This window comes from Manis javanica, chromosome X, assembly GCF_040802235.1.
Source record: "Manis javanica isolate MJ-LG chromosome X, MJ_LKY, whole genome shotgun sequence".
In the NCBI taxonomy this organism is placed as follows: Eukaryota; Metazoa; Chordata; class Mammalia; order Pholidota; family Manidae; genus Manis; species Manis javanica.
The window spans coordinates 25,075,213-25,087,790 of record NC_133174.1 but is presented as its reverse complement, the minus strand read 5'-3'; the positions used below and the strand labels follow the sequence as shown (position 1 = coordinate 25,087,790).

General features: G+C 31.3%; 1 protein-coding gene across 10 annotated transcripts in view; it reads left to right on the top strand.

Moving 5' to 3' along the window:
- The window catches only part of DMD (dystrophin), a 2,259,748-nt gene that overhangs the window by 877,108 nt on the left and 1,370,062 nt on the right, over positions 1-12,578 (top strand). For all 10 annotated transcript variants that reach the window (XM_036992000.2, XM_036992004.2, XM_036992005.2 and 7 more), the window contains one exon: positions 3,358-3,445. In XM_036992000.2, coding sequence (XP_036847895.2) covers positions 3,358-3,445 — 88 coding nt within the window. The remainder of the gene's footprint in view (positions 1-3,357; positions 3,446-12,578) is intronic.

The following is a 12,578-nucleotide window of genomic DNA, read 5'->3' as shown; positions in this document are numbered from 1 at the left end:
GGAGGTGAAGGTTAGGTGGGACCGTGGTCAGCACTTGGGCTTTTACCCAGAGTGAGAAGGGACGCTATTGGAGAGTTGACTTGATCTGTATTGTGATCACTTCCTCTGTCTCTCATATTGAGAATAAATCAGAGAGCAAAAGTAGGAGTAGGAACCTATTTAGGAGGCTATTTTGAAACATCCAGACCCTTGAGAGATGATGGGGTCTTTTGACTAGTGTGGTAGTAATGAGCACAGTAAGGACATAATTTTCTGGATGTGTTTTGAGGTTACAGCCAACAGGATTTTGTGAGAGATCGAATAGGGGGTTTTAGAGAAAGGGGAGTCAAGGATTCTAAGTGTTTGACCTGAACCAGTGGAACTATAGATTGAGCCCTAAGTGGTAAATGTAGAGGTCAGGAAGATGAGAAGTAACCAACAAAGGAAAGTGAGTAAAGGTAGTCCTTGAGGTAGAAGGAACTCTGTGTGCTTGTAATCTAGGATACCAAATTAAGAAGTATTTGAAAAAATCAGTATCCTGTGAATCAAATTATCGTGACGAGTAAGCTGAGAACTGAAAATCAGCCCTTGAATGTAGTAGCATGGTGGCTAGTGGTGAAATTAATAGGAACACTTTCGATGGAACTAAGGGAGTAGGCATAAGGACCAGCTTTTTTCATTATTGTTGCTGTTGTTTATGGGACTAGTTATTACTTTGCAAGTTAGAGGTGTGGATGGTCAATTATCCTCCTTGGTAGCGCACAATATTTTAAAGTGGGGGATATATACCCTCTCTTTTCCAGAACTGTATTTCTCCTCAGACTTTGTTTTAGGTGGTTGTATCATTTTTATTTTACTTCTTCTGCAATGTATACATGTATGGCAAGATACAAGAAAAAAATCCACTGATGTTTATTTAGTCAACTTCTCTAACTAGCCTCAAATATTACTCCTGAGATACTCAATTCTAAGTTTGTCTTTTCCGTTAGTAATACTAATTGATTATTCCATTAGATACTTAAAATAGATGATGATCATGCCATTTAGGAGGCCATTGATAATTTATTTTCATCATTTATAAAGACAACATGTTATTCTCATTCTACTCTTTATATAATTTCATGTAAAAAAAGGCAAAAGCTCAATGTAGGTAAAATAGAAACCACTGTGATAGGATAGAATAACTCTAAAACTGTTTAACGCAAAGAACACGAGTTTGTTGTGATTGTTCTTGTTTTACTGTAATACAAGTATTTCTTCTAATTTTTAAATTTCTTTCTCTCTTTTATTGCTGGTATAGTTCAAATTTAGGACCTCAAATCCTGCTTGGCTCTTGGTGTTCATGAATATTACATATTTATTTAAAATGTGCTTATTTTGTCTCTTCTAAAGTACTCAGAATCCTTTACTTTTTAATAAAGAGCAAATTTAAAGTATTGGACACTGTGTGCCAATAAGCTGCCAAGGACAGAGAATTCAGAAGACAAAAGTTGAGGGTTCAGAAAATGTGAATTTTGGAACTTTGTTCTAGGTTCTTACTTTAACAACATGTAGCTACTTCATTTTTATGGACTTTTCAAAGCTAGGCTAGCAAGTTAGAACCTTTCATCATTCTGCACGTGCTTGTGTAGACAATTCAATATCTTTATGAAACTGACTTTCAAGATAACACAGAAATTTCACCTGCTAGTTGGTATGGGATCCTGGGAGGACATACTCCCCGAACACCATAATCTGTTTGCTTTGAAATTTTCAAGTACATTCCAAGATACTAAAATGTGTCTATCACTTTAGGAATTTCCCTACTAATCAGGTGAATCTCAGTTTTCATTTGCTGCCCTTGACAGCATAATGTAAAATGTATATTTTCCAGCTAGGCTATAAATACTTAAAAAAAACAATATTATTTTATAATATTTTATACACTTACTCTCCTAAATTGTAGCTATTGTTTTGTATATTATAGCTTTTCCAGATTACATATATTTTGTTGTGTTTAGTTTAGCATTTTTTCACTCTTGACCTGGAATCCAAAAATCTCAGTTCATGAAATTCCTTTTAAAATAAAAAAAACTTTATTCAATTGTGGCTATTTCTAAAATCAGAGAATCTTTTCAAATGTTAAAAAATATGTGGATTATTTTATAAGCATTCCTATCATTTGGTGTGCTTGGGAAATAGTATAGGTGATGACTTATTTCTCTGAATGTGTTTCTGATGTTGCCATGTAATCTGTATATTTATGTCTACATATCTGTATACATATATATCTGTCTGCCTGTCTTTAACTGTTTGCCTTCAAAGGGAAGACTCTAGATCTGCACTCTAAAATCACAATTGATATTTGACACATCATTTTTTTTTAATTTAGAAAGTTCTGAACAATGCTCTTCAAAGCATGCATTTGTCTATTATATGCCTTCTGCCTGTACTCCAATATTACACCTTGGAATATTTGTTTAAATGCCTATAGGTATAAATAAAGTTTTGAAAACTAGTCTGATGAACAATAATCTCCTGCCACAAACACAAGTGACTCTTTGTATAAAGCTATTATTTAGTCACGGAAGCATTGCTCTTGCTATTGCTTTTCTGCAGTTAGTTCAGTGTTATAGGACATATAACATTATAACCACGTCTTTTTCATGGCTATAGTAATATAGTTCTACTATAATCATGTTTTAAAATTTATGTCTCTGTGGTCACCTTATTAGTTAAACTCAGCAGTATCAAATGCTGGAATTTGTTAATTTATATAATTGTGTTTTTGTTGTTCAAAAGTTAACTCTGGTTAGGAGAAATGAACAAAGGAATTCCAAAGGCTTTTTGAACCTGAATCTATTTTTTCCTTGAAATGGGAGTACTTTGACAATTTTAGAGAGAAAAATTGACATGCAGTCTTGTATTTAGATAAACTGTTTTTTTAAATTATTCATGCTAATTATACTTGTTGGATTTTCTATTTGCTTTTTAATACAGAGTATATACTTTGGTTACTAGGACTGATTTCAGTGGTGTATAGTTAAAAGATAAATTCCATTTTAATTACCTAACACTTTATCCTTTCATTGTTATGATTTGCCTATGTTGTTTTTTGCAGACTTACATTACAATGCATCAAAACTGTTATGTAAAAAAAAGTTAAGAGTAGAAATCTTATTAAAAAATAGTAGCAATTCAGTGTGAAAACGGCTTGTGCTTTCATTGCCATTTTGATGCTTCTGATGCCAAGAAACGTGAGAAAAAATTCTTTAGATTCACATGATAAACTGACAGAGTGAAATATCTTAAGGCTTGAAAGGGCAAGTAGAAGTTGTAATTACTGTGTAGCTTCACAATCCCTGTATTGAAATACTCACCTTTGTTATCATGCTGCAGGCCATAGAGCGAGAAAAAGCCGAGAAGTTCAGAAAACTGCAAGATGCCAGCAGATCAGCTCAGGCCCTGGTGGAACAGATGGTGAATGGTAATTACACGGAGTTGATTTAGATAATCTTCTTAGGGATTTGATAAACACATAGGTTCATATTTATCAGCCGAATTCTATCAGACAAGCACTTCTGCATATAAATTTAAAGTGAGTTTGTGAGCTTTTTATTATTCTTTCTTAATGCTAAGCAAATTATTAGAGGAAATTCACCTTTGAGTCCAATGGCACAAAATGGTATGTGGTAGTATATTTTATCAATCAGTTGCAGAGAAATCGATTTTAAGGCAGATCCTGCCAGCACTTGTCCAAATGACTTAAGAAAACAAGGTTTGCAGAAATCACTGGAAACATAAGCAGTCATATAATAGATGTAAAGTGGTTATAATCTGATTTTAAATAATTTTTGCAATGTTTTTTCCAAAAGACTAAAATTATGTGTAAGGCTTCTTCAGCATACCTGTTAGCTAATAATATATTTGACATTTTCAAAGTTACTTTTCATTTTTTTCACTCATTTAAAAATGTCTCCTCAAGGGAAGCTTTGTCAACTTTAACTGTTTCTGAGTGAGGTAAAAGTACAAAGCTAGCAAAATGATGTTTCTCCTTGTTTAAGAATTAATTAAAATTAATTTTTGCTAACACTTACTGTCTCAGAAACAGTCTGAACAAAATATGTTATTGGCAAAATAAATTATTGAACAAACTTCCTTAAAATTGTTATTGTTATACTACCATATTCATTTCCAGATATAAGTAATTTATGAAAATCAGGGATAATACTATTTTTAAACAAGATTTTCTTTTCATTTTTCAGAGGATATGTTTACAAAAACAATATTACCAAATGTCACAGATGCTTTTATTTTGCATGTTAGCTTTTTCCAGAACCTGCCTGCACTCTGGGACATCAATTCCATATACGAATTATCTTTTGCCTTAATTACTGTGTTCGTATTAAAAAGTTCAGTGATCTTCCCAGAAAATCAATTCATTTTTTTTCCTTTAATGAGCTGCATTATTGTATTTGGTGAAAAATAAAAACAAAAATATGACAGCTGAGGACTGGTTTAACAAGTTAGTGAATGTGTAGACAAAGCAAAATGCCAAAAAGTGGTTGTTTAGATGCATGTTGCTAGGTGATTGAATTGATGAGTTTGATAACAGCATATTAATGTTAAATAAAATGCTATGATCTCGAAATATTCTTGTAGCCATTACATAACTTCCCCGTAGAAACTGCATTATTACTTTTTCGTTTTTAAAAGCCAATGTAAAATCTATACTTTAAATGGTCTCATTTCATAGTAAAAAATCAAGCCTACTTTACCTCAGATCTTCTGATAGTAGCATATGCTGATTATTAAAAAGGTAGTTAAAATTTAGAAATAAAGGAAACGCGGACTTTTTTTTCCTGACAATTCAAACCACATACAGGATTAAAATGATCATATGATTAAAGATAATGTAATTTTCAAATTTTTTTCCTCATAGCTCTAGCTTTTGGAGTCATGAAGAAAAATCAAGATACATGCTAGATCCTTAATAAATATTAATTGACTGATTAAATTCTGTTTAGCAAAGAACAATTAAGGTAGTAATTGAGGTAATGGTATCGGTAATTTGGTCAAAGTAATTAATAATACTTCTGAAGGAAAGTGCTAACTTGTTTAGAAAGCAAGGAGCAGCAAGAGCTAAGAGTGTGATTTGGCATTTCTTATTGGTTGACTATATTGATTTAATTTTAAGCTCATTTGTTATGCCAATGAAGACATGGTCTAACTGATACGTGATTAGGCTCAAATTTGAGCTATAACTAGAGCATAGCTCTGTTTCTCCATTCAAACAATTTACATAATTACTGAAAGATAGACTCAAAGATCCTGACTTCTACTTTTTTTTTGTCATTTGCCGAACAAAATATTTAACATTTAGTTTATGTGATTGTGCAAATTGTGAGTTAAGCCAGACACACAGTTAAGTGCCTGGAGTACCTCTTCAGGTACACTTCAAAGCGACCACTAACCCTAATTTGTGACAGCTCCACCAGCATATAGCCAAAAACTAGAGTTTCCTAGTGTGGCTCATGAAGGTGAAAGACAAATCTAGGTCTCCCTAGACCAGGTTTCCTAACAGTTATCTCAGTTAAGCTCTGAAATTTGGAAGCCCAGATTTTCCTTTCTCACACTTGGACTATGCAGTGATAATAAATCTCATAGCCATATATAAAATGCATACATTCTTGTCCTTTTATTTATAGAAAGGAAAATGAGGGCTGAACCATGAAACTTCATTTATAAATTCATGTAGATATCTATTCCTTTTAACCATGTATTTTGTCCTCAAAAATTAAGATAAAGGCAGATCATTCTTATGCAATGTTATGATATACAACTAACACAAATATGTTTAATACATTTTATGTATGTTTTAATATGATAACATTTAACATGTATGTTTTACTGTGATAGCATTTAATGAGACTAAAGGAAGAATAGCATATGTATAAACTATTATATTTTAAAGAAAACATTTTGTAAACTATATTTTATATGTATATATACACACATAGAAAACAGAATTTTGTACTTTAAATAGTTAACCACGAGATTAGAGTATTTTTTAAGTATCTAGAATTATTTTGGGACTCTTAAATTTTTATTCAGAGTGAAACTCTTAAGACATGCAAAAAGTTCCTCAATATACATATTTCATATATTACATCAGTTTAACCCAAAATGACACATCAGGCATATTTCCAAATCACTTTGGCCATTTCTACATATTTACTGAAAGAATGAATTTTCAGAACCACGTAAGAAATGCAGGAAACAGACTCTATTAGTCCTGAAGACAGTTTTTTGAAGAACTTAAGAAAGGTGCTGAGAAAGATGGCGTAGGGTGGAAACTTAAGATTCTTGAAAGTGTGGAGATTACCATGATGGCAATGTAGAAGTGACTTTCATTTGGTGTTGCAAAATTTTATTAAAAATCAGTGTATTTCCTGAAAACACTATTTCTCCTAACACATGTTCAGTTTTTCTTGGTCACATATGAGGATCAATTTGAAAATAATTTTCATTTTGGCTCTAATTTATCAAATGCAAGTTTTATATGCAGATATTAAAATATTAAAATATGCTTAATATTAACTATATTGTAAATTTCCATATTAACTGCATTGTGAATTTTACAGTGGAATGATTTATGTTTGGAGACTGCAGAGAATCAATAAGAGATTTTTACTAATTTATTTGGAGCCTCTTTGTAAAACCAAGAAGAGGATGTTACATAAATTATTTGCATAGTTTAAAGCTTACATGAAAATTTTTCTTATGGATGTCCAAGTTCTTCTAGAAGATAAAGTGATCTTCATGATAATAATAGACTAATATGAGAGTTTAAAGTGATAACAGAGAATGTTAACTAAAAAAATCATGTTTCTAGAGTTTTGACATTGATTTTGGTATACTTTTTAACTGATTTACCTATTTCTTAACTATCTTTTGAACTAACATTAATTTGCTATTCCTCTGTCAACATCAGTTCATTGGATAAGTATGGGAGTAGACTGATAGGGTGTTGGATGGTGGAAAGAACCTCTTATTGGAGAAAACTTTCACAGATATAATCTTTATTAAACTTATTGACAACATAGAAGGTTAGTATCACAGCCTTAGTCTCAAGAAATTGCTCATTTTCTAGAGCTTTAATGGGACTAAATGCAAGAATAGTTTGGATATCTAGTGATCCAGTTATGTTTCCTGTAGCTTGTTATACTGAGATGGGGAATTTCCAAATTTTATTTATTTCATTTTTTTTAAAAGGATGCAATGTAACCTTCTTAAAAGTTTATTTTTATGTTTATTTACACACAGAAATGGTATTAAATAATTGACATTTTAGAAGTTTTAGCAATTAAATAGGCCAATACTGTATCAGTTATGTCAATATATAGATTATTAGTGAATCCTGACTTCCTGTAGTTTTATTTTGAATAGTGTTTTAACTGATCTGCTTATTTAAAAGTACAAGCTTTTCAGTATATGAGTGAGATGATGAAATTTCAGCACAATCTAGAACGTTTTTATACCTAAGCATATGCTTACTTTGTTTTTATCTATTTAGGGTTAATTGCATTCTTAATCTTTTTTGTAAAATAATTGCATCAATATATATAGTCTCATCACTGAACAATAACAGAAAACCTGATTTAGGTAAATCATTTTCCTTTATCAATATTGAAATTACAAAAATAGTTATATCAAAATTCACTTGTGTTTTTTAGCATAGCTCAATTTCCCCTTCTTTAAGCTATAAAATGATTTTATTACAATTTCCAGAGGACATACTATAATATAATTATCTAATAGGGTCAAGAGATGTTTTCTACATTAAATCATGCTTCACTTTGAATTTCTAATTGTAGTTTCCTGAATGTTAATTAAGAGCCTAAAGACAATCACGTTAAGGAAGTGTTTAAATAAAAGTAGTAATTATTAGTATATTAGATGAAAAGAACATCTCAAAACCATATTCCTCTGTGTGTTAGATTATAGTGTTTAAAGTGATACCTAATAGTAAGTATGCTAAAGATTATAATTAAAAATAAATAGGCTGATAACAGAGACAAGGGTTCCTCTTATCTATGATATTAACTATGTAACTATGTTTTTAGCATTTTGTTCTATAGCTCATTAAGAACTTCACATAAATTATGTCATTTGCATTTGGGCAACAGAATTTTGTCAGCTAGGCAAGGACAGGCATTATAGGCAGTTAGGCTCACCTCAGAACCAAGCCTGTCATTATCTTCACTTCACAACACTGTGAAGGGTTTTTAGTGGCAATATCCTTGTAATGATATATTTTAATGCAAAGAGATTTTGCATCTGGTCTGTATACCAATGGCGTATGGAAATAGTACTGTGTGCAATAGTCCAGCCCCTCCATCAGGAATGAGTAGCTTTCCATAGTTGTATCCATTTTTTCTCTTACTCTTTCCTCAGTTCCGGGCAGTTTGATTTATTTCTCCTGTTTCTCCACGTGACACTTTGGGATAATGGTCTACACAGAGTTAACACGCAATAAATGTTATTAATTCACAGACACATGTTCTTTGTTTAACTCTAATGTCCAAAGGAAGAGACTTTGTGCTTATGTGTGTGTGTGTATGTGTGTGTGTGTGTGTGGTGTGTGAAGGAAGGAGATTATAGTGGTCACTTGTAGAAAATCAGTCACAGGAACAAATATGAAGAATCTCGCTTTTTCTCTTATATTTCAATGGCATCTAGAAACAGAAAAAATGAAAAAAAAAACTATTAATAAATTTATTATATTCACCAGGGTATGAATTTTATATAAACCTATTATTTTTTAAAAGCTGTTTTAAAAAATAATGATGTAGTTTTTGTACAAAATTTAGTAGAGTCAAAGAAACCTCTAAAATTTAGTCTACAATACTCAACCCTTATATTCATGGAGTGTGAATAAATTTCTGTTACATTTTAGGCTGTTATGTTGATTGCCTAGTGGACTTGTAAAGACCCTCACTTAATATGCAACAAAAATAGGAGACTATTTATTAGCAACTTTAAGTTTTCATTCCCAACATTCTTCTAATTCAAGAGCTCTGAAAACACAGGTTTTGCCTTATTCTACCCTGGCTTCATGTCTAATGGTGAATATACATGAAAAGGAGTACTTCATGTTAAGGCAGCAGTTCTGAAGTACTTCCATGGAAGATGGTGCACAGTTAAAATTATTCTAACAGGCTGTTATGCACTATACACAAGTAATAAAATTAATGGATACACTTGAAGTAATGATCCATTTCCTCTGGGTACAATACATTTATTCATAGACTATTTCAGGGGTTGTTTAGAATATGAAATGTGAATGGATTATGACCCATTATCCCTGAGATTCTAATATGCTACTGCAAAATGGTTTCCATAAGTATTATGCATAATGCCTGGTGAGTTAGTGTTTGTATACTTAAGTAGCTAACAAAAAAAATTTTGAAAAAAGAGATACTCAAATGATTGATACTTAAAACTTTGCCATACCTACTCTAAGCTGAAAACTCTTACCAGATGCTGCCAATGGAAACCTTTTTCTTAGAGGGATTTATAGTTTAGAAGGACCAGTTGTATTCTAGTTGAGCAGGAAGTGTAATTCACATATGAATGAATACAATATTTACATACAAATCCTTCATACTAAGATGTCTAATTCTATGTGGTAAACATATCTTTGCCAGTGACATCTAGAAATTTCTCTTTTTAATTTTTGGCATGGTTGTCCTTTGTAACTTCAAATGATTATAGATATATTACCAAATATTCCATTTCCCTAATAAACTTTTATGAATTCTTCACTGGTTGATATAATTTATTTAAAAATATTACATATACATTTTCTCTGTCCCATATTACTGTCATATAAAATCACTAACTTTGAAAATAGTAATCATTAAATTTTCATAAATGACCCTTTCAGTCATTAAAAAGACTCCCACTCCCTCTAATTTCAATATTTGAAAGATCTGATCTCTGTTCTTGTTTCCTACATGTTCTTTTTCATTTATGTTAACATTGACTAATATTTGCTGGTTGTCTGGTATTTGTAAGACTTTGTGTAACTAGTTTACACAGTTAACCCATATATATACCTGTGAGATCATTTATATTTTATCCTCATTTCATGGCTAAGAAAACTGAGGCCCAATGAGATTAAATAACCCAGTTCACTCACCTAGTAAGGAGGGTCTCAAATTTGAACTCAAGTCTGTCTAATACCAGAGCTCTTACTGTGAATTTCTATATTCTTTGCCTACCTTCACCATTTATCCTAATATGGAGATCCTTCTTTAACTGTTACTGTTTTTTGATTACCTTTATTCAATTATAAAAATCAATATGCTAATTAATAGAGAGTATTATAGATTTCAGGGGATTGTTGTACACAATCTACTTTTTTCATTTATTTTAATGCCTTTTGCAGTGATGTTTAGCATCTGGAGTTTTTTTTAGCACAACATATTGAGCTGATAGTTTTGGGTGATGATCAAGAAACACACATTAAATTCTATCTCTGGATTTTAATACATACCAAAGAATGTATTGGTATGATTTATATTTTGCTGATTAGATTGATCTACATTATTCATATTGAAAATTAACGATTTTATTTTCCTAATTGCTAGGGGTTCTTCATATCGTTGACCTCTCAGGGACAGTGAGATACTTCTCTCTGTATTCCCTTATTATTTACACAAATGGTAAATACAACTCAATTCAGCTTCAGTTCATCAGTACCCTTTAATTTACTTTAGAATCTCTTATTTGCCAGTCTTGAACTTGGACTGCTATGGATTTCCATCTTCTAAGTGCTTATTCAAGTTTAACATGTGTTGAAAATATTTCTCCTAAACATCTGATCACTTAGATCTAGGGTATATTTTTGAGTCATTATCTAACATAATAATACAATTTCTCCTGTGGGTATTTTTAAATTGTTCCATTTTACTTTCCTGCAGTATTGTTAGCATTTTATCATAATAGTTTTTTTTTAAAACCGAGTGCCTATAGATGAGAGTTTTGAATTCTTCTTTTTTACTTCGTCAGAAACATCATTTGGCATCCCCCAAAACATACTTTGGTACAGTTTTTGGTACCAAACACAACACATCTGGATATCTCAGTAAGACCAGTTGCTTCCATAACTGTTAGGAATATTTTGCTCCTGTAGACCATTGTCTGTCTGCCTTTTATAGCTGTATATATGGAGATGTGCATATATTATCTTTTTACACTTTATTTTTCAGTTATTTTTCTTTGAGAATATATTAGCCAAAGAAGGAGGAAAAAATTGTTGTCAGTAATATTTGCAAACTTTGTTTTCTCCAGTGTCATCCTGGGTAGTTTCAAACTTTGAAATTAGTGAAGTTAGAGTTATGTTTCAAATGAACTGAGAGATGTGGTTTGGCAGCATGACATAATTACAGCAAAATGCAAGAATATGAGCAGAGGAGAGTAAGAGGATAAAATCATATAGTTGTTGAATTCAACAAATATGTACTTTTTAGCCTTTAAAAAAAGTGAAGTTGGAAGCATGTACAAGTTAGCAAAACCATGAGCCTTATGCTTGCTAAAAATGGTCTTCAGACTTGCTAATAACTTACTTGCCCATTAAATATATCATATTTACAGAAAGTTGAATAAATGAACATCTATAAAAATAGGTTCTCCCAGATAAGTTGGTCTTCACTAAATGTTATGCCTTAGATATTTTAATCTAGAGAAAGAATTTTATAGTGAGCTTATGATCCCTTTTGAGATCCCTGTAGCTATAGGTAGGCATAGGAAACATTCAAATATTCAGTATTTTGAAAAACCAAGGAAGTCATCAGTGCAATCATAGCTTTGTTTTAAAATGTGTATCATATTAATATTTTTCTTTATATAATATAATTTATTGAGGAAGTTACTATATAAATGAATGTGTGTGTCAGCATATCTAAGTTTTGTGAGTGAATATTTTAACATGTAGCATTGCATGATCCTGTTATATTTTCTTGTTATGTATATGATAGTATATATACTTGGAGTGGCATTAGTCATATATCACATTATGACAAAATTTAAATGAGAGTATATGTTAGAAGACATAGCATATTTCCTAACACGTAGTAGGTTCTCCAGAAGGCTAAATGTGGTCATGAAGTGCTTATGTTTCCATTTTGCCCTTGATAGATTGTTTTCCTGTATTGCTATAGATGATTTTAAGATATAAAAACTTGCAGATCAATTTCCACATTTTTAAATGATATATAAATAATATGAAAACCTTTTTTTTTCATACTAGGTATTTTTCCTAGTGCTTGCTCACTTTTTTGGACCTATGGATAATATGCTTATTTCTGGCTTTCCATAGCAGAAACAGAGAATTATTGGCTTTTTGAAAACCTTGTCAGTTTTTTTTTAACCCAAGTGATAACATTTCAACTAGTTCCCAAACATTTAAACAATAAGAATATAAGTTAGTTTTTGGAGGTACATATTAATAATGTACATCATATTTAACATGTATTTGGAAACATCTAAAAGGTTCTTTGTCCATGACCAGTCTTCAACCCCCCATCAGAGCTTTGACTCTTTCGGTTTTTATT